The 26,718-nt window shown below is 45.9% G+C and overlaps 1 protein-coding gene across 1 annotated transcript in view; it reads left to right on the plus strand.

The window, feature by feature from the left end:
• Positions 1-25,927, plus strand: part of LOC149440685 (NXPE family member 4-like) — a 50,053-nt gene extending 24,126 nt beyond the window's left edge. Inside the window, exons 5-6 of the mRNA XM_089658262.1 lie at positions 22,129-22,347; positions 25,286-25,927. Coding sequence (XP_089514388.1) covers positions 22,129-22,347; positions 25,286-25,680 — 614 coding nt within the window. The 3' untranslated portion in view covers positions 25,681-25,927. The remainder of the gene's footprint in view (positions 1-22,128; positions 22,348-25,285) is intronic.
• Positions 25,928-26,718: the final 791 nt, after the last annotated feature.

The following is a 26,718-nucleotide window of genomic DNA, read 5'->3' on the forward strand; positions in this document are numbered from 1 at the left end:
ATTGGTATTCTTTATGAAGACCCCAAATGCCTCCTCTGCCCTTAAAAGCATTTGATCACACCAAGATTGAATGCTTGTATTCTTTTAAAAATGGCACCGTGTATTTCCGAGTAAACTGGAAGTGATGTCAGGTCATTGCTTTCAGTTTACCATATGACGGAGTCAATCTGGTCCTGGTAGGGCGGGAGATCCTGTAAAAGCTGATGGAAGGGGGGCGGGGGGTGTCCCCTCCTGCTGCTTGTAATAGCAATGGAGTGGCTAGTTAGCCACTCCGATCACTTTTACAAGTAAGGCAACCATCTGCTGCAAATAATACCAGGACTGATTCCCCCACAACCACTGAAGGAATGGTGACATATGTGACTAGTTAGCAAGGGAGCTGGGGTGTTGTTGGTCAATGTCAGTCTCTCTCTGGGGGGGGGGGGGGGGGCAAATTTTTGTGTTGCCTAGGGCAGCACAAAACCTAAATACACCACTGGGTCACATGGAGACAGCATGGAGATAGAAAAGGAAGGGAGATAATAAATTGAATAGAACAGAATGAATGAATGAATTTGCAGCTGCTGATCCACTCATTCCATTCATGAATACTCAATCTCTCTCCTTACCCTCTTGTAAGGGGAAGGAGAGGGATCAGCACTACAAACAGTACTATGTCAGGGGCGTGTATTCCACAAGGAAAACAAAGCATTTGCCTAGGGCGGAATTTTTTCAGGGGGGCAACACTGCCCCCCAAAAGCAGGGATGGAAGAAAGGACGCATGCAGCATGGTAACCAGGTGGGGTCTGAGAGGGGCTGCGGGCTGCTTGATGATGTACTCAGAGCATGACTCTTTTTCCCAGGGATGTGCGGAGCTGCTAAGGTGAGTGTCTTCTCTGTCGCCGGAGTGGGGGGGAGGGGGGTTGCCAGTGTGTATAGGGCGGTGGTAGTGGGAGGCTCTCTCAGGTGGGGCTGGGGTGGGGTGTTGTTGGTCAATGTCAGGCTCTTATCTTGGGGGAGGGGGGCTTTTGTCAGTGTCAGGGTCTGTCCGTGGGTGGGTGAGCCGATTTTTGTGTTGCCTAGGGCAGCATGAAACCTAAATACACCACTGTACCATGTAACCACTGCGATGGCCAATCCCAGCAATCACATGGTACCCAGCCCCCTCAAATCGGTTCGGTATGGTGTCTCTGTGGACCCAGCTGTCTAATGGCTGCTCAGAACACAGCGATCACCCTGCAGATCAGCCACCCAATGGTCATAAACGACACTGGCTGACAATCTGCCATTAAACCACATATGCTGGTATGAAGGGGTTAAACGGCACCATTGTTGAATCGCCTAATCATTTTATTACTGCCACATGTCTGTGTTTTGACAGTTGTTGGCATGAGCTGGTTATTTGTGGTTTCATCACTATTTTATTATGAGGATACTTTGTACCTCATTAAAAACCATGCTATCTACTGTAAAACTGATGAAATGAGACACTTGCACAATGGCTTCTTGTATCATTACAGATAGATCATCATACAAATGTCAGTGAAGGTTGTCATTTATCCAGGTTGTAGCTATTAGTATTTAGGCCTCATGCACACTGGATGTTTGTAACATGGCTGTTATGGACATTTTTTTTTTGTTTACCTCTAAACACCCTTCCATGCTAGCCTATGGGTTCATGCACACATACGTGTATATGTAAGGGTGTGACGCATGGATAAATACTGGTGTGTTATGTTAAACTGCAATATGCTCTTTGGTCAGTAGATGGCAGTAAAGTACAAGAATCGATTTTGCAGTGACTTTTGCTAAGACAAGATAAATGCTTATTTACCCTATAAAGTTTAATGAATACTAATTTAGGGGTTGAGTAGGACCCTCAGAAGGGTCATAGTGAACTGTAAATGCAGGTTTGAGGCTGCAATTAAGAAATGACTTACTGTATCACAAACTCTATGGGAAGGGGAGGAGTTCTGGTGCAGAGGAGGAAGTGAAGGCTGGGTCTGGCTGATGGATGCTGAGGACGTCTGGAGAATCTGTGTGGGGCCTGGAAGAGGATTTACAGCTAACAGTGGAATCTGGCGACGGCACCTAGGGAAGATTCACAACAAGACCGGGAAACAAATGACTGTATGGTCCGGTTCGGAAGTGGATCAGGGAAAAGCACCAAGAGCCTGCCAGGGAACTGTAAGTGCGGCTTTGCCGCAGCACATCGCACCACACATGGTCAGTGACATTTTGGATATACCAGAAAGTTACAAGAGACACACTCCACTTTCCTTTGGATTACAAATAGTATTGCGCTATACTTAGGGTGCACCCCAATGTTATATCTTGCTCAGGAACATTCGGGCGCAGACAGGCTGCTTTCTGGACATTGGGGAAAAATCCGCAAGTACGGGGTTACTGTCTGTGTCTGTGTGGCATCGTGTACCCTCTGAATCTGTGGGCCCAGCCCTCGGCTTTCCTTCATATAGAGGAGTTTAAAGGCAGGGTTGTTTAGAGACAGAAAAAATGCTTGAAGCGCCTAAATGCGTGTAAATCTGTCTAAAGCTAGGCACGAACGTAAGGCGCAACGTCATCATCCAGCTAGCTAAGTGCTGCCTTGGACAGGAGGGTTATGGTTAACCTGAGTTCCTGGGTGTTCTGTTTGGTGGGCTTCATGGGTCCAACCCCCTGGGGTTAAAAAGGGGAGAGTGGTCCAGGGCCCAAGGCTCTTGTCATAAATCCTTGGCCTGTAAAAGGATGGCGTTACATCTTTCTGTCATTTTGTAACCCGAAGTAATGTAGAAAGCCACTGGAGCCTGAGTTTTACGCCAAAAGACACGAGCTGCTGGACTATGTTAATACCAATGGTCCTACCATGAATGGACTTTACCTTTTGTAGGTATGGCAAGGTATCACACAAGCCTGAGGTAGGGTTTGGGGATGTAGGGAAGAACTGTGCTTGTGCTTGTGGCCTCAAGTTTTGCACTTTTTCTAAGTAAAGTCCTGAAAAACGTTTTCTGTTGTAGCACCGCTCTAGATAGCCAGGGAGAGCTAGTTACATTTTTTTTTTCAGCTAGGAAAGCTGAATAGCAGCCTGGGCTGAGTTAGAGGGTAAAATTCAGGTCAGGGCTGGGAGGCTCTGCAGATCAGTTCCTTGGTACCTCGACCTGTTCTAGATTTTTGGAGAAGATTCTAGAAGCAGTGGGTGGGGGTGAGGAGGGGCTGATCTGCATACTTAGGGGATCCTGACCAATCCCCAGTCAGGAGGCTTGGCATGGGGTCAGGACAGCCATTAAGCATGACTGAGCCTGCTCATCAGCAGAAGAGTTAGGGTGGAAGATAGAGTGAGAGGAGGAGATGCAGGAGCCTGAGAGGGGGCCCAGTGGAGGGGGCCTAGCTATAGGGTGGGAACTGAACAGAAGGATTGTTCAGCCTCATCAATCCCCAGAGGGAGGACTACCTGTGGAGCCAGGAAAGGAGCCAGCCCAGCAGAAGGCCTGAAGGCAGCCATCTACCTAAAACAGCTCACAGGAAAGAGACTGAGTTAGTTATCCTGTACCCCCTGGGCCAGCTAAGTGGAAAAGAGCATTCTGGTGGGAAATCTGACTAGCTCCTTACCCGAGACTGTTCATTTTAAAGTGACAGGCACTGGATCCCCTTGCCCAGGGATTCCTCCAGACAGCTGAGTAAAGAAGAGGATTTATCTGGGGTCTGGGGTGGTACACCAGGAGAGGCTGAAGAGCTCTCCAAGAAGAGTTTTTGCTGTATAAAAACTTGTATATAGTTTCCAGGAAGTTGTCAGTTCCATTGGGCATCCTACACATGCCTTACCCCATCCAAGTTCAATACCCCTAATAAAATTAAAAAAAAACCCCAAGCTCAAGGACTGTTTACTGTCTCTGGAGTACAAGTCTGTAGGAAATGCGTGTTGCCTGACTGTGCAGGACTAAAGGGGGACCCAAAATTTTAGAGGCTCCTAAGGAGGTAGTGCTAAACTGCCTGTCTGAAGATCTTAAAGGAATGCAATGCACATAACCGGCACATTTTACATTTAGTTCACAGCTTTGGGACACTAGGCACATTAAGGTATGAAGAGTCATCTTGGTGTAGTACAGCAAGTGGTTACCAAGGGTAATGGAAGCTAACAGTCAGTCAAGCAACCTGTCATTGCCATGTACCTGTTGAAGGTGGGATGGCCTCCAGCAGTGAAGGAGATGTTATTGACACTCCTTCCGCCAGTGGTCTGTCTCCCATAGCATCAGGAGCGGAGTGGCACCTCAGAGGTCCTCTTCCAGAACAGAGGTACGGAAGCTCAAGATCTAAGCCAAGTGCATGATTGGAGCTCACACTAGATGGTGGGGCCTCGTTCTACTACCCAGAGAGGTAGTGAAAAACGCTGGACAGTTGGATGTGGACAAGGCTAAGTGTGTCCCTCCTAATTGCAGGACAGTTGTTGTGCAAGTGTACTTGGTGTACGTTCATCTCTAAGAGTAGAGTCCCACCTTATGGTTGAGTGTTCCCTAACAGCAGCCTCAGCCCTGTCCCAGGGCATTTATAAAAATGGCACAGAGGAAAGGTACCCCATGTGTAGTGTGATCCCGTTACAGGTGCCTAGCGTAGCCCAGAAGAATGCATGACGGGCAATCCTCTTGTGTTACCCAGACTTGAAGCCCAATGGGTTAATGGAAGGTTCCACCTGCCCCACTTCCAAGCTAACAGGTTTAGCAGGTTTAGCACGTCAGATGCTGTGGCGTAAAGCACACCGCCACTGGACTCTAGAGCAGTGGAGACGTGTTCTCTGGAGTGACCAATTACGCTTCTCTGTCTGGCAATCCGATGGACGTGTCTGGGTTTGGCGGTTGCCAGGAGAACGCTCTTAAGGCATCAGCATACCAAGACATTTTGGACAATTTCATGCTCCCAACTTTGTGGGAAGAGTTTGGGGATGGCCCCTTCCTGTTCCAACATGACTGCGCACCAGTGCACAAAGCAAGGTCCATAAAGACATGGAGGAGCCAGTTTGGGGTGGAGGAACTTGACTGGCTTGCACAGAGACCTGACCTCAACCCAACAGAACATCGTTTGGATAAATTAGAATGGAGACTGCAAGCCAGGCCTTCTCATCTGACATCAGTGCCTGACCTGACAAATGCACTTCTGGAAGAATGGTCCAACCTTCCCATAGACACCCTCCTAAACCTTGTGGACGGCCTTCCCAGAAGAGTTGAAGCTGTTATAGCTGCAAAGGGCGGGGCCAACTCAATATTGAACCCTATGGACAGACTGGGATGCCATTAAAGTTCATTTGCATGTAAAGGCAGGCATTCACATACTTTTGGCAATATAGTGTATATATATATGTACTAAATGGTCATGTGTGTGGACAGGCTGTGAGATTTTGTGCAGAGTAAAGATACAATCATTCCCTAATCATTCCCTGTGTATGAAGAGTGGGACTCTGCAGAGAAATGAAGAATTCATGCAAGAGGTCCATAGATCATACAGAGAGCGCACCCAGGTGCCCCTAGGTGGAAGTACGCCCTAGGTGACTGCCTAGTTTGCCTAATGGTAGCACTGGCCCTGGATTGTGGATAGGAGTGTGTTTAAAGGATTGTATATTTTTTTTTTCCTTTCATTGGTTGAACTAGAAGGAGATTTGTTTTTTTGGAACCAGACTAACTATGTAACTGTGCAGTATGTAAAACCATAACTTATTTTTTCGTTTTGGGATAGTAAGGGTTAGAATGCACCATTTGTAATGCTGTCTGTGTCTGTACTGGAGACACAAACTCTTCTTGTCCTGATGACCAATATGTTGTAGAGAAAGAAATGAAAAACCCCAAATCTTAGCATTGTAACAGGAGAAGAAATAGAGTGGATACTTTCCAATAGGGACACCTCTTCAAGTGACAACTGTCTAAGAGCTCATATCCCCTTGCTTTGCAAAGATTTTTTCTTACTTTTTGCAGTTTTTGCGTTCTTACTTTTTTGTGTATCTCTCCTTGATGGAGCATGGACTAACGATACTCATATGGAAAAAAAATGTATTTGAAATATATGCATTTTTATTACAAAATATATGAAAAATATTTTTAAAATACATTTCAAATATACTGTGTGTCTTTAAAAATACAAATCTTCATTTTTGGAATGCATTTACAAATATATGTAAAAATCTATGTTAAAACAACTTTTTTATATGTTAAAAAAATCTGAAAGATATTTTAAAAAATATATTTTTAAAAAATATCAGCTTAGTAGATTTTGTTTTAGAAAGGCCTGCATATAATATGATGCCTTTTTATTACAAAATATATGAAAAATATTTTTAAAAATACATTTCAAATATACTGTGTGTCTTTAAAATTACAAATCTACATTTTTGGAATGCATTTACAAATATATGTAAAAATCTATGTTAAAACTACTTTTTTATATGTTAAAAAAATCTGAAGAATATATTTTAAAAAATATATTTAAAAAAAATATCAACTTAGTAGATTTTGTTTTAGAAAGGCCTGAATATAATATGACTGGATACTAATATTTATAGGTAAAGTTGATCCAGGGAAAATCTGATTTCCTCTCGGGGGATCAGGAAGGATTTTTTTCCACCTGCAGGAGCAGACGTGATCATGCTTTATTGGGTTTTTGCTTTCCTCTGGATCAGCTGTGAGTATAGCATAGTGTAAATGGAGGTTTTCTATTTGTGTATGCTGTGTGAATTTTTTTTGTCTTTTATTGGTTGAACTGGATGGACTTTTTTTAACCAGCTTAACCAGGTAACTATGGAACTATGGACAGCAATACCTGAAAGAGTTTTACATAGACTTTAGAAGACTAAATAAATGGTAGGATGTATAGGTTGTAACTCAATGATAACAGGTGAAGCTTCCTTGTTATTTTATTGCCGCACGAAGGTTAATAATATATAGCTCATCTGTACTTGCACAGGGTGTACCGACCTTTTGGCTTCACTGTTTATGGAACTTCGGGTACATTCCATCTTATAAAACTGATGTGTTAGAAGAGGTAGTCGGCTTAACCACTTGCCACTGTAGATATATACGGCGGCAGGGCGGCACTCGCAGACAAAACCACGTTTTAAAACGTGTGTTTTGTAAACAAATAGAGGGCGTGCGCAAGGCGCGCCGCCGCCCTATCTGTCCCGCCGATCACCGCCGCAGATGTGAGTCGCCGGGTCACAGCTGGTCCTTAGCGGCTATGTCCCGGTGATCGGCGGCAATCAGTGACAGAGAGCACAGCTGCAGTAGCTGTGCTGTCTGTCACTTCCCTGTCAGCTCGAGGATGAGCTGATCGAGAAAGAACAGTTTCTCTTTCTCGATCAGCCTTGTCCCGTCCAGTACACACCCCCACCCCCACCCCCTAGTAAAACACTCCCCTCACTCCTATAACCCTTCCCTGCAAAATAAAGTTAACCCCTTCCTCCCCATTGCCATTAGTACAGTGTCAGTGTTTTTTTTTTGCACTGATCACTGTATTAGTGTTTTTGGGGATGTCAGTGACCCCAAGTCAGTACCCCCCAATGTCAGAATGTCCACCGCAGTCCCGCCATAAGTCACTGGTCGCTGCCATAAGTCCCTGATCGCCGCCATAATTCGGCGCCATAATAAAAAAAACCCTAAAAATCCCAGTATCTTTCCCGCCATTTGTAAACGCTATAACTTTCACGTAAACCAATTAATTTACACGTATTGGGTTTTTTTTAGCAAAGACATGGAGCAGAATACATTTTGGTAAAAATTTATGACTAAATTTGATTTTTGCATTTTTTTTTACTAGACATGTTTTATAGCAAAAAGTCAAAAATATTGTTTTTTTTTCCTCAAAATTGTCAGCCTTTTTTTTTATAGCGCAAAAAATAAAAACCACACAGGCGATCAAATACCACCGAAAGAAAGCTCAATTTGTGGGGAAAAAAAGGATGTAAATTTCATTTATGTACCGTATTGCATGACCGCGCAATTGTCCATTAAACTAGCGCAGCGCTGTATAGCAGAAAAATGGCGTAAATTGCAGTATCTATACCATAGTTTGTAGACGCTATAACTTCCACACAAAGCAATCAATATACACTTATTGGGATTTTTTTTACCAAAAACATGGAGCAGAATACATTTTGGCCTAAATTTATAACCAACTTTCAGTTTACTATATATTTTTTATAGCTGAAAGTAAAAAATATTGTTTTTCTTAAAAATTTTTGGCCTTTTTTTGTTTATAGCATGAAAAATAAAAATCGCACAGGTGATCAAATACCACCGAAAGAAAGCTCTATTTGTGTGAAAAAAGGACGTAAATTTCATTTGGGTGCAGCATTGCATGACCGCGCAATTATCAGTTGAATTAGTGCAGCGCCGAGTAGCAAAAAGAGGCCTGGTCATTAAGGGGGGTAAATCCTCAGGAGCTCAAGTGGTTAAAGGGTAACTCCACTTTAGTGGGAAAAAAATAGTAAATTAAAAAAAAATGATATAGCGTATACAATTACTACACCACGTCATAGTTTATTTGAGTGTCGTTAAAAATGAACTTTCCTTTTCACTCTGCAGTGCTGTAGTTTTTCTGTAAAATACAAAACAACATGACCACCTGGAGATGTGGCGTACCCGCAGACACGTCATTTCCTGCTTGTGTGATTGGCTCACTGATTTTCCCAGGAGTCCGCACTAAGATACAAGTCAGATTTTGCATACCCCCTGCAATAAAAATGCCATATTTGGTGAGATTCTCCCAAAGAGAAATCATGTCTAAGGCTAGGTTCACATCTGTGCGGGTGGTGCCGCTGCGGATCTGCACGAAAATCCGTGCAGCCGCACCACCCGCACAGAGGACTTACGGACCCACGGGTGGGTGCCATTAATTCTAATGGCACGCCGGCTGCACTGGAAATCGAGCTGTACTGAGAACCGAGGTTCCTGTGAGGGGTTTGGTGTCCAAAGAAGTGCAGGGACTTCTTCTCTGCGTGGCACCCGGGCACGGGAGTCCATTCAAATGAATGGGCTCTCGTGCCTGCGCAAAACACGGCCCGCGTGGCCACATAGGTATGAACTGAAGGTAAAGGGATGCAGACCCTGCCACTTTCTTCATTAGAGCCCTGCAGGTGCAGCAGCTGATTGATAATTATAAAACCACTCCCATTCACATTCACTTTACACATGGACACAGACAAACAAACAGCTATTTCAAAAGAGAGGAATCTGCAACAAAGTTTGTTAAAATCCCTGCAAGGTACATAGATCACCCAAAGGGGAGTGTTTTGTTTTTTAAAAGTAATGATACTCTTTAACCACCTCCCGCCCACCATATAGTAATATGACGGAAGCAAGGTGGTTCTCTCGTTCTGGGAGGACATCATATGACGTCCTCCCATTCTCACCGCACATGCGTGACTCGGAGTGCGCAGCACGGCGATCAGCGGTGCGCTGTGTCCCTCGGACACAGCGGATCACCGATCATGGAAAGAGCCGAAGATGCCAACTCAGTCATGTGATCAGCTGTGTCCAATCACAGCTGATCACATGTAAACAGAGAAATGCCAGTTATCGGCATTTCTCTCCTCTCGAGCTGTCACGCTGACAGAGGAGAGGAGAGTCGGTAATCGGCATTCTGCGGAGGGGACATGTGCCCTGATGATCAGTGTAGCCCCAGCAGCCCCACCCCAGCCCCAGTGTCCATCAGTGCCTTGTGTCAGTGCTCATCAGTGCCTCGTGCCAGTGCCCATCAGTGCCACATCAATGCCACATATCAGTGCCCATCTGAGCTGCATTTCAGAGTCACCCATCAGTGTCAGTCAGTGCCACATATCAATGCCAATCAGTGCCACCTATCAGTGCTGCCAATCAGTGCCACCTATCAGTGCCAGTCAGTGCCGCCTATCAGTACCGCCTATCAGTGCCTGTCAGTGCCGCCTATCAGTGCCTGTCAGTGCCGCCTATCAGTGCCAGTCAGTGCCGCCTATTAGTGTCAGTCAGTGCCACCTATCAGTGCCAGTCAGTGCCGTCTGTCAGTGCCGCCTATCAGTGCCACCTAACAGTGCCAGTCAGTGCTGCCTATTAGTGCCAGTCAGTGCCGCCTATCAGTGCCGCCTATCAGTGCCTGCCAGTGCCGCCTATCAGTGCCAGTCAGTGCCGCCTATTAGTGCCAGTCAGTGCCGCCTATCAGTGCCAGTCAGTGCTGCCTATCAGTGCTGCCTATCAGTGCCATTTATCAGTGCCATGTATCAGTGCTGCCTTTCAGTGCCCATCAGTGATGCCTGTCAATACCCATCAGTGCCACCTACCAGTGCCTCCTCATCAGTGCCCATTAGTGCCACCTATCAGTGTCCATCACTGCAGCCTATCAGTGCCCATCACTGCAGCCTCATTAGTGCATATCAGTGAAGGAGAAAAATCACTTATTTACAAAATGTTATAACAAAAACTAAGAAAAAACTTTTTTTTCAAAATTTTCAGTGGTTTTTGGTTTGTTTAAGAAAAAATAAAATCCCAGAGGTGATTACCAATAGCCGCCCGGCCAATGGCCGTTTGGCAGCTTCATAACTGTCTCTGCACTCCGGGTGCACGCCATTTGGCGTGCTCCCGCACATGCGCAGTTTGCGCTAATGCAGAGCGGCGCAGCAGTGCGATCTGTCACCGGCCGTGCACCTCGGACACGGCCGATGACAGATCCGAGTACCGGCTCCCGTTGCTGGTACTATGTGACCTGCTGTGACCAATCACAGCAGGTCACATGACAGTTGTATACAATGGATGGCTTTGTTCATGATGCCATCCATTGTATACTAGTGCCTAGCTGTGAACGGTCACAGCTAATCACATGCAGATGTCATGTGATTAGCTGTGACCAAATCACAGCTAAGCACAAAAAAAAAAAAAAAAAGCTGAATGAATCGATTTCATTCAGGTAAATGCTTGCTCATAGCAAAGTAATTCTTTGCTATAAGCAAATTGTGTAAAAAAAAACAAAAAAAAAAAACTGATCACTTCCCCAAAGTAGTACAATGTTACTATGGTAACATTGTACTACTTTGGTCATAGTAAAATATGAAAAAAAATCTTAAAAAAATAAAAAAAAGTAATAAAAAATTAAATATAATAAAAAAATTAAAAAAAAATTAAAAAAAAAAATATTTTTTTTTTTTCATACTGTCACCAGTCAGTGTCCCTGTTCACCGCCATGCCAGTTATATGATGACACTGTACTGCACTGGTGACAGTATGTAAAAAAAAAATAGTGAAAATAATTTTTTTAATTTTTTCATTTTCCGAAAAATTATGACAAAAAAATACAACTTCAAAAAACTCGCCATGCCTCTTATGAAGTACGTCGGACTGTCTACTCTGCAAAAAGGGGTCATTTGGGGGATATCTGTACTGTTCTGACATTCTTGGACCTCAAGATATTAGATTGGCTGTCAGTACTTCAGGATTGATCAATAATCAGATCTATACCATAGTTTGTGAACTCTATAACTTTCCTACAAACTAAAAAATACATCCTAATTTGGGTTATTTTCACCAAAGACATGTAGCAGAATACATCTCGGCCTAAATTTATGAAGAACAATTATTTATTTGTAAACTTTTATAACAGAAACAAAGAAAAACGTGTTTTTTTTTCAAAATTTTTGGTCTTTTTTTGTTAATTTAGCAAAAAATAAAAACCCCAGCGGTGATTAAATACCACCAAAAGAAAGCTCTAGTTGTGTGAAGAAAATGATAAAATTTTAGTTTGGGTACAGTGTTGTATGACCGCGCAATTGTCATTCAAAGTGTGAGAGCGCTGAAACCTGAAAAATGGCCTGGGCAGGAAGGGGTAAAATTGCACGGTATTGAAACGGTTAAATACCACCAAAAGTAAGCTCTATCTGTCACAAAAAAATGATAAAAATTTCATATGGGTACAGTGTTGCATGACCGCGCAATTGTCATTCAAAGTGCAACAGCGCTGAAAGCTGAAAATTGGCCTGGGCAGGAAGGGGGTAGAAGTGCCCGGTAGGCGAGGGGTTAAAGTGACCTTGTCATGATCCCCGGCTGCTGCAAGTATTCTTTTTCCGGAACAGCTTGTACATCGCTACAGAATGGGAGAAACCACAGCAGTCGGCAGGGGGAAACAGGTAATGGAATCATTTGACCATCGAACCTCTACTGCCAGTTGGAGATGGACCAACCTGTCCAGGTTTGAATTTCCATGGGTTCTGAGAAGCTTGTTTGAGATCCTGGGAAACCAAATTTAGTGGCAAATATTGTTAATCCTGGCCATATTTAGGGCTAATAAGTTGTAAAAAAAAAGGCATGGGAATCTGGGCACTGCCATGGGGAACATGTTACATAGTTACATAGTTGGTTAGGTTGAATAAAGACACCAGTCCATCTAGTTTAATCACTTGAGGTCCGGACACTTTCCCCCCCTCCAGTCCGGACACTTTCCCCCCCTCCAGTCCGGACACTTTTCCCCTCTTCCAGTCCGGACACTTTCCCCCCTTTCCTGTCCAGGCCAATTTTCAGCTTTCAGCGCTATCACACTTTGAATGAAAATTGCGCAGTCATGCAACACTGTACCCATATGAATTTTTTAGCATTTTTTTGAGACAGATAAAACTTTATTTTGGTGGTATTTATTCACTGGGATTTTTATTTGTTTTGCTATGTAAATGAAAAAGTCGAAACATTTTGAAAAAAAGTGTTTTTCTTATAAAATTTTGAAAATAAATCATCTTTCTTCATAAATCGTGGACAAAATGTATTCAGCTATCTTTTTTTCTAAAAAAAAAAAAAAACCCCAAATTAGTTTATAACCAAAAATTATAATTTTTCAAAATTTTTTTTACATTTTCATTTATTTTTTTATATTATTATTTATTTGTTTTTTTTTGTTTTTGTTTTTTACATACTGTCACCCTAGCAGTACAGTGTCACCATAGCGACACTGTACTACTTGTGGGGGGTGATGAAGATTTATTTTTTTTTTTTTACACTGATTGCTTTTACACCCATAAAGACTGTAATAGCAATTATTTCTCCTTCTCTCTGGCTGCATTCTTGCAGCCATTGAGAAATACTGTGTGAGCTGTGATTGGTCACAGCTTGTCACATGGTACAAGGCTGTTGTGAATAGCCTTGTACCATGTGACCTCTGTGATCATTCACAGATTTCACTAGTAGTAAGCAATGATGTCAGAAGTGACATCTTGCTCACTACTCTTCATGTGATCACTGATTGGCCAATCAGTGATCACATGATTGTGTAAGGGACCGCCTGGCGACACCACTAGCACTCCACTAATCAGGCGTCCCCAGCGCACGGAGTCTAAGTCCCAGAGTACTTGTTCACTAGAGCCCCTGATGGTGGGGATGGACTTGGAGTACCCCGGGACCAGGTCGTGCTTACTGAGGACACCCGTCAGTGGTAGGGGTGGTCGCCAGGGGCTCCCACGGGAGAGAGCCTGATATGAGGAGGTCTGGGAACCCCGCTGGGAGGAATGGATGGATGGATGGATGGCGGAGCAAGTGCAGAGTCAGGCAAGCCGGGTCGGTAACGGGGAGGACAGCACGGTACAAGGCAGCGGGCAGAGAATAGTCGGGTCACACGCCAGGTCAACAACAGTAGGTCAGATCCAATAGGGGACATACGGAAGAGAGGTCAGGCAAAGCAAGGGTCTGGACAGGAGAATTCAGCAGTGGTCAGGTACAATCCGGGTCAGCAACTTACAGGTACAGGTTCAGATTCAGGATACAGGATACAGGGCAAGGACAAGACCAGAAGGCACTGAATGACAGCTCAGGGCCGTTTAAATATCGCGCCCTGCGCTGCCATTGGTGCCCAGCGGGCGGCCGCGGCTCCTACTGCGCATGCGCGAACTCACGCGCCACGGCCGGCCGGCCCGGACCTAGAGCCCGCGTCCCTGCACAGGGCGGCATACTGCGCCTGCGCCGGGACCATCGCGGCGGGGATCGAGGGGATCCCTGACATTGCCCCCCCCCTACGGGCAACCTCCGGATGCCCACCCGATCTCTCCACCACGGGTGGTCACGAAGAAACCGCCGGACAAGTCTGGGTGCATGGACATTATGGGCTGGTTCCCAAGAATTGTCCTCGGGGCCATAGCCCTTCCATTTTATAAGAAATTGGGTCTGGCCCCCCCTTCTTCGGCACTTCAGGATCGTTTTCACCTCATATTCTTCTTGTCCCTCCACCGTTATGGCCTCCGGAGGTCTGGATTCTCGTTCTGGGAAGGCATCCGGGATCACAGGTTTAAGTAAGGACACGTGGAAAACAGGATGAATTTTGAATGTTTCAGGGAGGGTAAGTTCATATGTTACCTCGTTGATCATTCGCTTCACACAAAAAGGCCCCACGAATTTAGGTCCCAATTTCTTTGAGGGACAAAGCATTCTCAAGTTGGTTGTTGCCAACCATACCTTATCCCCAGGCTTCAGCACCAGATTCCCTCTTCGTTTCTTGTTATATGCATTCTTGTTATCCTCCTGGGCCCGAGCGATGGCTTCCTGTAGCACTTTGTTGTTCGAGGAGAAGAAGTTTACTGCGTCTTGCGTTGCCGGAACTGGGCATTCAGAGACCAAATCAGGAAGAAAGACAGGGTGAAATCCGTAGTTAGAGAAGAACGGAGATTGCCCTGTCGCTGAATGGCTTGCGTTGTTATATGCAAATTCCGCTAAAGGTAACAGTGGTAACCAATTATCCTGAAGGAAGGATGTGTAGCAACGTAAGTATTGTTCTAGGGTCTGGTTGGTCCTCTCGGTCTGTCCGTTGGTCTGAGGGTGGAAAGCAGAGGAGAGGGACAACTTGATATCCAGGGCCTTGCACAGGGCCCTCCAAAATCTAGATGTAAATTGGACCCCACGATCCGAGACAATGTCCTCCGGGATTCCATGTAACCTTACGATTTCCTGGATGAATATTCGCGCAGTCTCGGATGCAGACGGAGTCTTCCTTAATGGTACAAAGTGAGCCATTTTCGATAATCGATCGATGACCACGAAGATCGCGGTGTGTTCTTGGGATGGTGGGAGCTCGACTATAAAGTCCATTGCGATCCCTTGCCACGGTCGTTCAGGAATCGGCAAGGGACGCAGCAGTCCCCAAGCCTTGTTCCTCGATGGCTTGTTTTTCTGGCAGATGGTACAGGATCTTACATAGAGTTTACAATCCTTGGCCATACTTGGCCACCAAAAAGAGCGTTGGAGAAGCTCCAGGGTCTTGGCTGGGCCAAAGTGTCCCGCCATCGGGTGGTCATGGCAATGTCCCAGGACAAGGGTCCGGACCTCTTCAGGGACCATGACCAACCCATCCTTCCATAGGAGTCCCCCCTTGTTCTGGAGGGACACACCAACTGGGACTGACGCGGCCGTGGATGCCTCCAATAGCTTGGACCGAAGGTCCGTCTGGAGCGCCAAGAAATATCCTGCAGACAGAATCGTATCAGGTACCGGATCTTCTTTGGAGTCTTCAAACATGCGAGATAGTGCATCAGGTTTCGTATTTTTAGATCCGGGCCTATACGTGATGTGAAAAATGAACCTGGAGAAGAACAATGTCCATCTTGCCTGCCGTGGGCGTAAGCGTTTGGCGGTCCTCAGGTACTCGAGATTCTTGTGATCTGTGAAGATCAAGATGGGGTGTGAGGCACCTTCTAGCAGGTACCTCCATTCTTCGAGAGCTGTTTTGATGGCCAACAACTCTCGATCGCCGATATCGTAATTCTTTTCTGCTGGGGTAAGTTTCCTTGAGAAGAACGCTACAGGATGGAGCAATTCTTTGGTGCCCTTTCGCTGGGACAGGATGGACCCCACCGCATTCTCTGAAGCGTCTACTTCCAAGATGTATGGCAGGGCAGCGTCCGGGTGGCCCAGAATGGGTGCCGAGGTGAAGAGCTTCTTCAAGGCCTCAAAGGCTTCCTGAGCCTCCGGCGTCCATCTGAACCGGGTTCCAAGCTTGGTCAACTGAGTTATGGGGGAGACCAGACCCGAGAAGTTCTTAATGAACTTCCGGTAGAAATTCGCAAAACCGATAAACCGCTGGACGCCTTTTTTGTCCGCGGGTACCGGCCACTCCAAAATCGCCGAGACTTTCTGAGGGTCCATTGCGACCCCCGCGGTGGAGATAATCAACCCCAGGAACGTAATGCTAGGTTGCTCAAAGCAACACTTATCTGCCTTGGCGTATAACCCATGCTGACGTAACCGCCCCAACACCCTCGCCACATGTATCCTGTGATCCTTCAGGGAGGGTGAGAAAATCAGTATATCGTCCAGGTAAACGATAACGAAAATGTCCAGGTAATCCCTAAAAATATCGTTTACAAAATGCTGAAATGTGGCTGGTGCATTGCACAGACCAAATGGCATGACCAGGTATTCAAAGTGCCCAAACCGTGTGCGGAACGCAGTTTTCCACTCGTCCCCCTCCCTTATGCGAACTAGGTTGTACGCCCCCCTTAGATCAAGTTTAGTAAATATGACCGCAGCCTTCAGGCTCTGAAATAACTCTGGCACTAACGGTAATGGGTAACGATTTTTAATCGTGACCCTGTTCAGCTCCCGGTAGTCTATACATGGTCTCAGAGATTTGTCTTTTTTTTCCACGAAGAAGATTCCCGCCCCTGCTGGTGAAGTGGAGGGACGGATGAACCCCTTCTGGAGACTGTCCTCTATGTATTCCTTCAGGGCCCCCAATTCAAGTTCCGATAGGGGAAAAATTTGCCCAAAAGGAATCTCGGAGCTGGGTAACAGGTCAATGGGACAGTCATACGGGCGGTGGGGGGGCAGGGCATCTGCTCCCCGTTTACTGAACACGTCCAGGAATTCGTGATATTCTGTGGGAATAACCTGTTTCAGATCAGAATCCCCCTCGGAGCATAGGAGGACCTGGGGGCCTGCCGGGCCTGAAGTGCGACAGTGTTCCTGACAGTATGGGGAAGGGAACAAGATTGACCCGGTTTCCCAGTCAATTTGGGGGTTATGGGCCCGTAACCAAGGGAGCCCCAAAATGACTGGGAACAGAGGTGACGCAATGGCATCCAGGCGGAGGAATTCCTGGTGTTGGTTGGCAATGGTAGTGGCAATGGGGGGAGTTTCCTGATTAACCACTCCTGATTTTATCTGGGAACCATCGGCCAAAAATATGTTAAAACCCCTCTTTCTGGGTTGGAGGGGAATTTTCTGCTGACGAGCAAAGTCTAAATCCAGAAAACAACTGCATGCCCCCGAATCAATTATGGCTGTTACTTCCACGGTCCTTTCGGGAAGCTGAAAGGAGAGGGGTACAACTAAGTATTGGGAAGGACTGACATTGCCAATAGACAAGGAAGAAAAAGAGGTACACTTACTCATTTTCTGAGGGCAGGATCGTACCATATGACCGGCTTCCCCGCAGTAGAGGCAGAGGTTCTGTGAGCGTCTCCGCTGGTGTTCTTCTGGCGATAATTTGGGCCGGGCCAGGCCTAGTTGCATGGGTTCTGGAACATCTCCTGGGAGTGGATTCTGGATACTTGGTCTGGGTGGTTGGCTGGGGCCTAGGAATGGACCCCAGTTGTTTCCACGACCCTGGCCGGACCTCTCAAACCTGCGTTCCCGCAGTCGTCGGTCAATCTTTATCGTCAGGGCAATTAGGTCCTCTAATGACTCAGGAACCTCTACCCGGGTCAGCTCATCCTTTAGGGGTTCTGATAGCCCCATGCGGAACTGGTGCAACAAAGCAAACTCGTTCCAGCGAGTGTCCCCCATCCAGCGCCTAAAATCTGAGGCGTATTCCTCTGCCGCCCGACGGCCCTGTCGGAGTGTGTATAAGATTGCTTCGGCAGAAGCAGCCCGCTGCGGGTCATCATATAGGATGGCCATCGCCTCAAAGAAGTCCTTGACTGTTCCTAGGTGTGGGTCATTGTTTCCCCTTAACCGATGGGCCCAATCTTGGGGTTCGCCCTGCAACAGTTAGATTATAAATCCCACCTTCACTGATTCTGTCAAAAAGGTACGGGGTTGAAGTTCAAAAAATAGGAGGCAGGACTCACGGAATGACCTGAAGCGTGTGCGGTCCCCGTGAAAACGCTCCGGTAGGGGTACCCGGGGTTCCGCCATGGGTAGCGGGGCGGAGGCCCCTGTTGCTGGCTCAAGAGCAGCCGGGGGTGCAGAAACTGGGGCCTGTGGGGCTGGGTCAGATAGGGAGCAGGTCTGGAAGCGGTTCTCCAGCTGCATACATTTATCCTGCAGGGCTGCTACGGCCTGCGTCAGGTTAGATAGATGCCTGCAAATTTCTTCCAGCGGGGAGGGCCCTCCTCTAGGCTCAGTCATGGCCTTCTGGTACTGTAAGGGACCGCCTGGCGACACCACTAGCACTCCACTAATCAGGCGTCCCCAGCGCACGGAGTCTAAGTCCCAGAGTACTTGTTCACCAGAGCCCCTGATGGTGGGGATGGACTTGGAGTACCCCGGGACCAGGTCGTGCTTACTGAGGACACCCGTCAGTGGTAGGGGTGGTCGCCAGGGGCTCCCACGGGAGAGAGCCTGATATGAGGAGGTCTGGGAACCCCGCTGGGAGGAATGGATGGATGGATGGATGGCGGAGCAAGTGCAGAGTCAGGCAAGCCGGGTCGGTAACGGGGAGGACAGCACGGTACAAGGCAGCGGGCAGAGAATAGTCGGGTCACACGCCAGGTCAACAACAGTAGGTCAGATCCAATAGGGGACATACAGAAGAGAGGTCAGGCAAAGCAAGGGTCTGGGCAGGAGAATTCAGCAGTGGTCAGGTACAATCCGGGTCAGCAACTTACAGGTACAGGTTCAGATTCAGGATACAGGATACAGGGCAAGGACAAGACCAGAAGGCACTGAATGACAGCTCAGGGCCGTTTAAATATCGCGCCCTGCGCTGCCATTGGTGCCCAGCGGGCGGCCGCGGCTCCTACTGCGCATGCGCGAACTCACGCGCCGCGGCCGGCCCGGACCTAGAGCCCGCGTCCCTGCACAGGGCGGCATACTGCGCCTGCGCCGGGACCATCGCGGCGGGGATCGAGGGGATCCCTGACAGATTGGGACCTCACACAGAGGTCCCGTACAACGATCGGTGTCTGTAGGACACAGTGAGCACCGGATCTCGGTGCTGCACGCTCCCAAGGAGCGCACACATTCACGGAGCGGGGAGGACGTTTATAAAGGGCCACCCGCCCTTGCACTGCTTCCGTCCGGCCATTTATATACATGGGTTGGACGGGATGTGGTTAACCTATGTTGGTGTGGGTGCGTGTATATAATTATGTCTTTACCATTCCCATATCACTGTATATTGTGTTTGATAAGATGCCCATCTAAACGTTTTTTTGAAAATATCTATGCTTCCCGCTGGAGTTCCACATCCTAACTGCCCTAACACAGGGCATTTTAAGGTGAGACAGCTGCTCGTCCAACTTCATTGACTGGCCTTATGTTATCCTAAAAACGTGATACTGAATGATTTCCTATGTTAGCGTCACCATTAAGTTATTTGTATTATTCATGGTCTCCTACACCTCTTACTCTACATACTTGTGTTGGATAATTGTCTGTCTATACATTTCTTTATGATGTATATATTGGAACATGTTCTGTTTGTCTACTGGTTTGTACACTCCTTTTTGTATAAATAAATCATTTATTTAAAAAAAACATATTTGTGTAGCGCTACCATCTCGAGGGCCGCTGAGTTTTTGGGTTCCCCCAAGCGCTGCACAGCAGGGCACCACACATTTTTCAGCACTCTCATCTGAAGTCAGTAAAACAGTCCTTGAACTTGGTTTTGTTGTTTTTTTAGGGGATAACAACTTGGATGGGGTCTAGGGGTATATGGGATGCCCAAGGAACTGTACAACTTTGAGGACAAACTTCTCAGCAAACATGGACAAAAGTCAGCAAGCAATCTCTGTAAGGAGCACCAGGTCCCCTTTGGTGAACCTCCACAGACCCCAGGTGAAAATCTCCTTATTCACCAGATGTCCTGAGGGTGTCCATGAGTAAAAGGTTGCGAGATCTACAATGAAGTAGTCCCAGGGAGATCTATTTGGGTATCGCATCTGACCGCCCTCTCCCCTCTCTGGCCCAGGGGGTGAAGAAGTACTCACACTGTCCTGTTCCTGTAGCTTAATAGGTTGCAGCTACTTTCAAGCCTTACACTGGGCTGGTGCCTTCTCTGCCAACAGGCTGTCTTTCTTAGTGGACTGTGTGACAGTAGAGATCCTTCTGTCCAGCTTTAGCCTGTAGGTAGCCCCCCCCTCCTCTGGGGCCCCCACCCAGGCTCCACACACCAGCACCTGCCTTCGCTCCATCTTCCACCTTACTCCCCTGCTGTGCAGGCTTTCCCACATTTAAGGGCTATCCTATCCACCATGCCTGGAGATTGGCCAAGTTCCCTCAAAACTTGAAAACCCAGGCCTCCTCCGCCCCTCTTCTAGAAAGTGCCAGAGCTTTCTAGAAGGGTGGGAGGGCTCCAGAAGCCCTGACCTGTAGAGCCTCCCAGCCTGGACTGAGGTAACCTCACTATCAGGCTAACTCATCCCGAACTTCTAGCAAGCCTCTGACTAACAGATAAAACTGGAGACTACATTTGCATATTGTGATCATTTCATCTCCTAAGTGTCTCTTCTTCAGTGAGAATAAGTTTAATGTTTGTAGTCATTCCTCGTAACTGAGATACTCCGGTCACCTTATAACCTTTATTGTCCTTCTCTGGACTCACTCCAGTTCCAGCACATCCTTCCTGAGGACTGGTGACCATGAACTGTACGGCATACTCAAGATGTGACCAGACCAGACCGGAGTTTTTGTAAAGTGGTAGAATGATAGATTTTCTCTTGAATAAATCCTATATCTAATGCATATCAACAGTCTACTGGCTTTGCCTACTGCAGCTTGGCATTGCATGCTATTGCTGAGTATGTCATCTACTAGGACCCCCAGATTCTTTTCCCCCAGAGGTTCTCCCTGTAGCATGTAACTTGCATGCATTTTAGCTCCTAGGTGCATTACCTTACACTTTCCCACATTGAACCTCGTTTGCCATGTAGTTGCCCACCTCTCTAGTTGATTGAAATCTTCCTGTAAAGTTGTTATATCCTGTTGTGCGGTTGTTACCCTGCTTAGCTTTGTATCCTCAGCAAACACTGATATTAAACTATTTATACCAACCTCTATATCATTTATGAACAAGTTATACATAATTGGTCCTAGGACAGAGTCTTGGGGCACCCCACTCATGACTACAAACCATTCAGAAGATATGCTATTTATCACCACCCTTTGAATGCGCTCTTTTAACCAGTTTTCTTTCCAGGTACATACATTATCTTCGATACCAACAGACCTTCATTTGTAAATTAAGCTTCTATGGGTTACTGTATCAAATAGACATATGCAAAATGAAAAAAATTGTTTTTGTTTTGTTTCAGTTTGTTATTTGACTAATTTTGTTTCGTTCAATTAGTTAAATGTGTTTAATTCGTCTTTCAGAATTCATTATGTTTATTTGAATTTGACCGAATTCGAAATTTCAAAGATTCAAAAATAATTCTAATGGATTCAAAAACAATTCTAACATTACAATCCATAATCCACAATCCATGTGGATTCGGAAAAAAAAGGAACTGCACATGTCTAATATTAAATTCACTACATCCACAGGCCTTCCTTTATTCAGATTACAGCTTACTTCCTCATAGAATGTTAATAGGTTGGTCTGGCAAGAATGATCTTTTGCAAATACATGTAAAGCGCTGTGTGAATTGACGGCACTACATAAATGCCTGTAATAAATAAATACATTATTAGCAGCAAATTCTTGGATATAATCCCTTTTCATTCCCTCCAACAGTTTGCAAACTATTGATGTTAGGCTGACTGGCCTGTAGTTTTCTAGTATGTATCTCGACCCTTTTTTTATGTATTGGAATTATGTTGCTAGTGTATGTATGTACCAATGCAAATATTTTTTTTTATAGTAAAGAAGGGGTCACCTTGCTCATCATTATAGCAAAACAATTAAAAAAGATAGGTTCCTGGGGGATATATAGATGTAAAGAGTAAATTTTGTGAGGTTGAACATCTTGGATGTTACTATGTAATATTAACTCCCTTTACAAACCCATTATTCTTTCAGCGACCTCTTTAACTCCAAAATCAAAATGTCAACCAGGTATGAACTCCACGTTTCCAAGCGGATACTTTTTTAATAGTATTTGGAATCCTGCCTACTGCACCATGACCACCTACAAAGCTGCAGAGGACTTTGTGAAGTGCCTACAGGGGAAGAAACTCTTCCTGATTGGAGATTCAACATTGCGACAGTTCATCATGCACTTCACAGAGGGCATTAAAAGTAAGTGCTGTCTAAAGTACCCAAAGGCAGGAGCCCCCATATCTAAGGCTCTCTTTAAATGCAAAGAAGCATTTTAACCATGACGTTGGTTCACCTTCCATGTCCAACTATTGCTCAGTGAGAAAGGCAAGAAAGTGCTAGATCAATAGGAAAGCAAGAGAATTCAGGAGGGGGAAACTCATGACTAGTCAGTGAGGCTGCCAATCCAAGTAGGGAACAAATCAGTTCATCTGACTCACAAATATCCTGCCCACATAAGGGGAAGGACATTTTTGTGAAGTGATGATCTGCCTAAACAACATTCTATTTCATTCACAATTATTTCATGTCTAGAGAATAATTGGCCACCCTCACAACTCTGATGCAGGAATCCATCATGAAGGCAGAACAACTGGTACTGCAGGCTGACTTGCTTGACTAGGCTGGTCTCAATGGTAGCCCGGCTGTCTGCTCTGAGTTTTGACAAGTAAGTAATATGTAGAACAGTGTTCAGATGTCACTGGTATGTAGGACAGTATACAGAGGTCAGTTGTGTATAAGGCAGTGTACAGAAGTCAGTAGCATGTAAGGCAGTATACAGAGGTCAGTTGGATGCATTGCTGTGTACAGGGGTCAGTAGATTGTATGGATGAGCACAAGGGTCAGTAATTTCTAGGGCTGGGTACAGGGATAATGTGTATATAGGGCACATTACAGAGGTCAGCAGTATGTAGGGCTGATTGGAGGGTTAAACAGGACCGAGTACAGAGGTCAGTAAGGCAGTGGGCAGGAGTCAGCAGGGAAGTGGACAGGGGTCAGTAGTGCAGAGGACTGGAGGGCAGGAAAGTGGACAGGGGTCAGCAGAGCAGAGGACTGGGGGCAGCAAGGCAGAGGACAGGGTCAGCAGTGAAGAGGACAAGACATCCACAGGGCAGAAGATAGGGCAGAAGGCAGGGCAGTGGACAGGATCAGCAGGGCAGAGGAGGGGGTCAGCAGGGCAGAGGAGGGGGTCAGCAGGGCAAAAGACAATGCATCAACAGGGCAGTGTACAGGGGTCAGCAGGATAGTAGAAAGGTGTTAGCAAGGCAGAGAAAAGAATATCTGCTGTGAAGAAGACAGAGCATGAGCAGGGCAGAGAACTGAGGGTCAGCAGGGCAGAATACAGGGGTCAGCAGGGAAAAAAGCAGGGGGTAAGCAGGGCAGTGGTCAGGGGTCAGCAGGGTGATGTACAGGAGGTCAGAAGGGAACACTACAGGGGGGAGCAGGGTACATTTCAGAGGGGTCAGCAGGGCACAGTGCATGGGACAGTAGTCTATGTTATAGAAGCAGTTTCCTCCACATGCAGAACAGCACAGGGAAGTTGCTGTGGCAAATCTACCTGTTCTGGCTTGCTGATCCCCGCCAGCCCTCCTGTTTCATCCATCACACATGATGTCACATACTACCTGGGATGGGCAGGAAAGGAGGGCCGACGGGGATCGGAGCAGCACACTCGGGAATATCGCATCCTGTAATGTTCCACAGGCTGTGGGTCAGCAAGGCAGAAAATGTAATGTTATCTCCCCATCACCTGCCCACAATCGATGGGTCGATCAGGAGTGACAGGTTGCTGCCCCCTGGTCTATCAAAGAAACAAAAATTATTTTAGGGCTCTCAGTCTGTAATAGGGAGCAATGAGGATGATGCTGGACATCCTCCAGCCAGGGAAGAAGATAGGCTTTATGTCAGAAATCCAGAGCTGTCCTGTCATGTTTTAATACACTTTTTTTTAAAGTTTTCTAGTCACTCATGTGACACATAGGTTCTTCTTCTTCCCTAACCTTCCCCAGGGGTTAGTGGTCCCTGGAGATTCAGAGGCAATGATGTCATCTCTGTTCTCTTTGCATAATTACATTGTGAATAAAGGATGTTGTGGTGATGCCCCCATGAGGTTGCAGGGCCCTAACATCCTTCATTCATAGCATGTCCTCAATCTCCCGCTGGGCATTATTCATACATATGGTGCCAAAAATAAATTACTGCAGGGAAATACTTTGGATTGAAAGTAAATTTTGAGGGCTAAGGTACTTTTTTTTTAAACTAACTGGGGGCCTTTTTGTAGATAAAATGGCCCAAGGTTGGGTTCTACAGAGATAAAAGATGGGGAAATGTGAATGTATAATAGAGATGAACTGCATATGTTGCAATATTGGAATCCCAGGATCAGGGGTGGACTGACAACTCATGGGGCCCCCGGGCAACAGGGGATCATGGGGCCCCTGTGTCCTTGCCCAAACTCAAAAAAGCCTATTAAAAAGGAACAAGGGGCATCTCATGGGGCCCCCTACTGACCCCGGGCCCTGGGCAGGGGCAGACTGACCAGTTTCCAAATGGTCAGTCCACCCCTGCCCAGGATCACCTGCCAGACAATTGTAAAATAAACTCTAGGTTCTCAAAAACCAGTAAACAAAAATTTTCTTTGACAAAAGTAAAGGCAAACAGTCCATAATCCTGGTATAAGTACCACAACTTAGTGGCTCACTGCCAGTATACCAGTCCCACGCTTGGGTTTAGGGTACCTGTCAACTTCAGGATTACTGCAGGAGTCAATATTTCAGTCGTCAGGCAATCCACACTTTCTAATAGCCCTGAACTACTCCCATGCACCTCAATGACTGGTACTGACCCCTTACTGCTCCCCTTCCAGACCTGCCATGCAGGTGGGTTAACCCTTTCAGTCCCTGAACTTAGGATTGGAGGCTCGTTTCCACTCAAAGTCTCTCCTAGCCTCTGAATTCCAGATCTCATGCAAGGATTTCCCAATCCTGGGCAAATCACAAGTCAGTTTACCACTTTCCAAATGGAATACATAATAAATATTTTTTCTTTTTCCTTACATACTGTACACTTTAAAAGACCATGCCTGTGATATTATCCAGTGAGCATATATAACATGGTGGGTTTCTCTTGTCTCCACCAGTTGTGAAATATTTTCGTCATCATCAGACCGGATGGAGCTCTTGGGAGAAGACACTTGAGGCTATAAACATGGAAAAAGATATTTATATATCGTATAAAAGGCATGGGTTTCCCCTCGAGAGCTTCATGTTTTACTACTTCATGGAGGACATGTACACGAGCCGCCAAATTGACAGACAAGGAGGAGGAAAGGACACTATTTTTGTCATTACCATGGGACAACACTTCCGACAGTTCCCTCTGAAACTTTTTATTAGACGGGCACTTAATATCCGCAGAGCTGTGCAACGCCTTTTGCTCCGGAGCCCAGAAACCAAAGTTATCATCAAAACTGAAAACACCAGAGAAAGAAATGCTCCACTAGAAAGAATTGGTGATTTTCATGGTTATACTTAATACCTGGTTCTTAAAGAGGTTTTCCAAGGGGTCGGTGTGGGTTTCGTGGATGCCTGGGACATGACGGTTGCATCAGCCACAGAGTCTGTTCATCCTCCAAGTTATACATTTGAGAGTATTATGAGCCTGACATTCAGTTTTGCTTGTTCATGAATGGTTTAGCAAGAAGAAACTGAGAGCCATCAAATATGGAGGAGTGGAAATCATTTTCCTTGGATTTCCTTAGAAATAAAGAGAATGGATAACATGTCTGCTGTCATATTGACATTGCAGTATCTTTCATAAACAAAAGATCACTTTTCTGTTACAGTCATTTTTATTGGTTTTGAAAGGGACAACAATAGTCATGCCCAGTATCTGATAGAGATAACAGATGATGAGGGTAAAATAATCAAATATTTGCAGCAGTAATCTTTCAAGACCTATGAAAACATATTGTTTGAGGGCCTTTTTGTGGGCCTATAGTCACGAGTTAGCAGTCTAGACTGCAGTTTGAGCATGTAGGTCCAGGCTAGAAAAAATGCTGGGAATGGAGAGGGATAGAAAAGGAAAGGATATATTAAAAAGTAGTAAAACAGGGGAATAGTAAAAACTCAGAAATACAGAAGGGATAAAGGAAGGAGATCAGAGGGCAAAAGTTGAGAGAAGAGGTTGGAGACCCATGGGGGGTAAGTTGTGAAGGTTGGGATACATAGAGATGACAAAAAGTCACTTTTTTATAAATCAGGTTTTATTTACCAACTTTCTGCCCCCCAGAATCTAAAGGACAGTAAACTGGCCCTTCTCTTGGAAAGTTTGGAGACCCCCAATCTAGACCATATTGTGTCAAGTTTACGCATTGTGTTAAAAAGAAGGTATGTAAGTTTTTCAAATAGAAAACATACATTCACTTCATACTTGCGCTCATCTACAGTTGGTGGATCAGCAGACACCATTTCAGAGCATGCATTTGTTTGTGCGAAGATAATGTTATCTTGTAACCACTAAGGTTAGGTAGTCATCTTAACACAGTGGATCGGACATGGTCCAAGATACAGG

Source organism: Staurois parvus, unplaced genomic scaffold (assembly GCF_062004578.1).
Source record: "Staurois parvus isolate SC_StPar_1 unplaced genomic scaffold, SC_StPar_1.0 ptg001060l, whole genome shotgun sequence".
NCBI classification, from domain to species: domain Eukaryota; kingdom Metazoa; phylum Chordata; class Amphibia; order Anura; family Ranidae; genus Staurois; species Staurois parvus.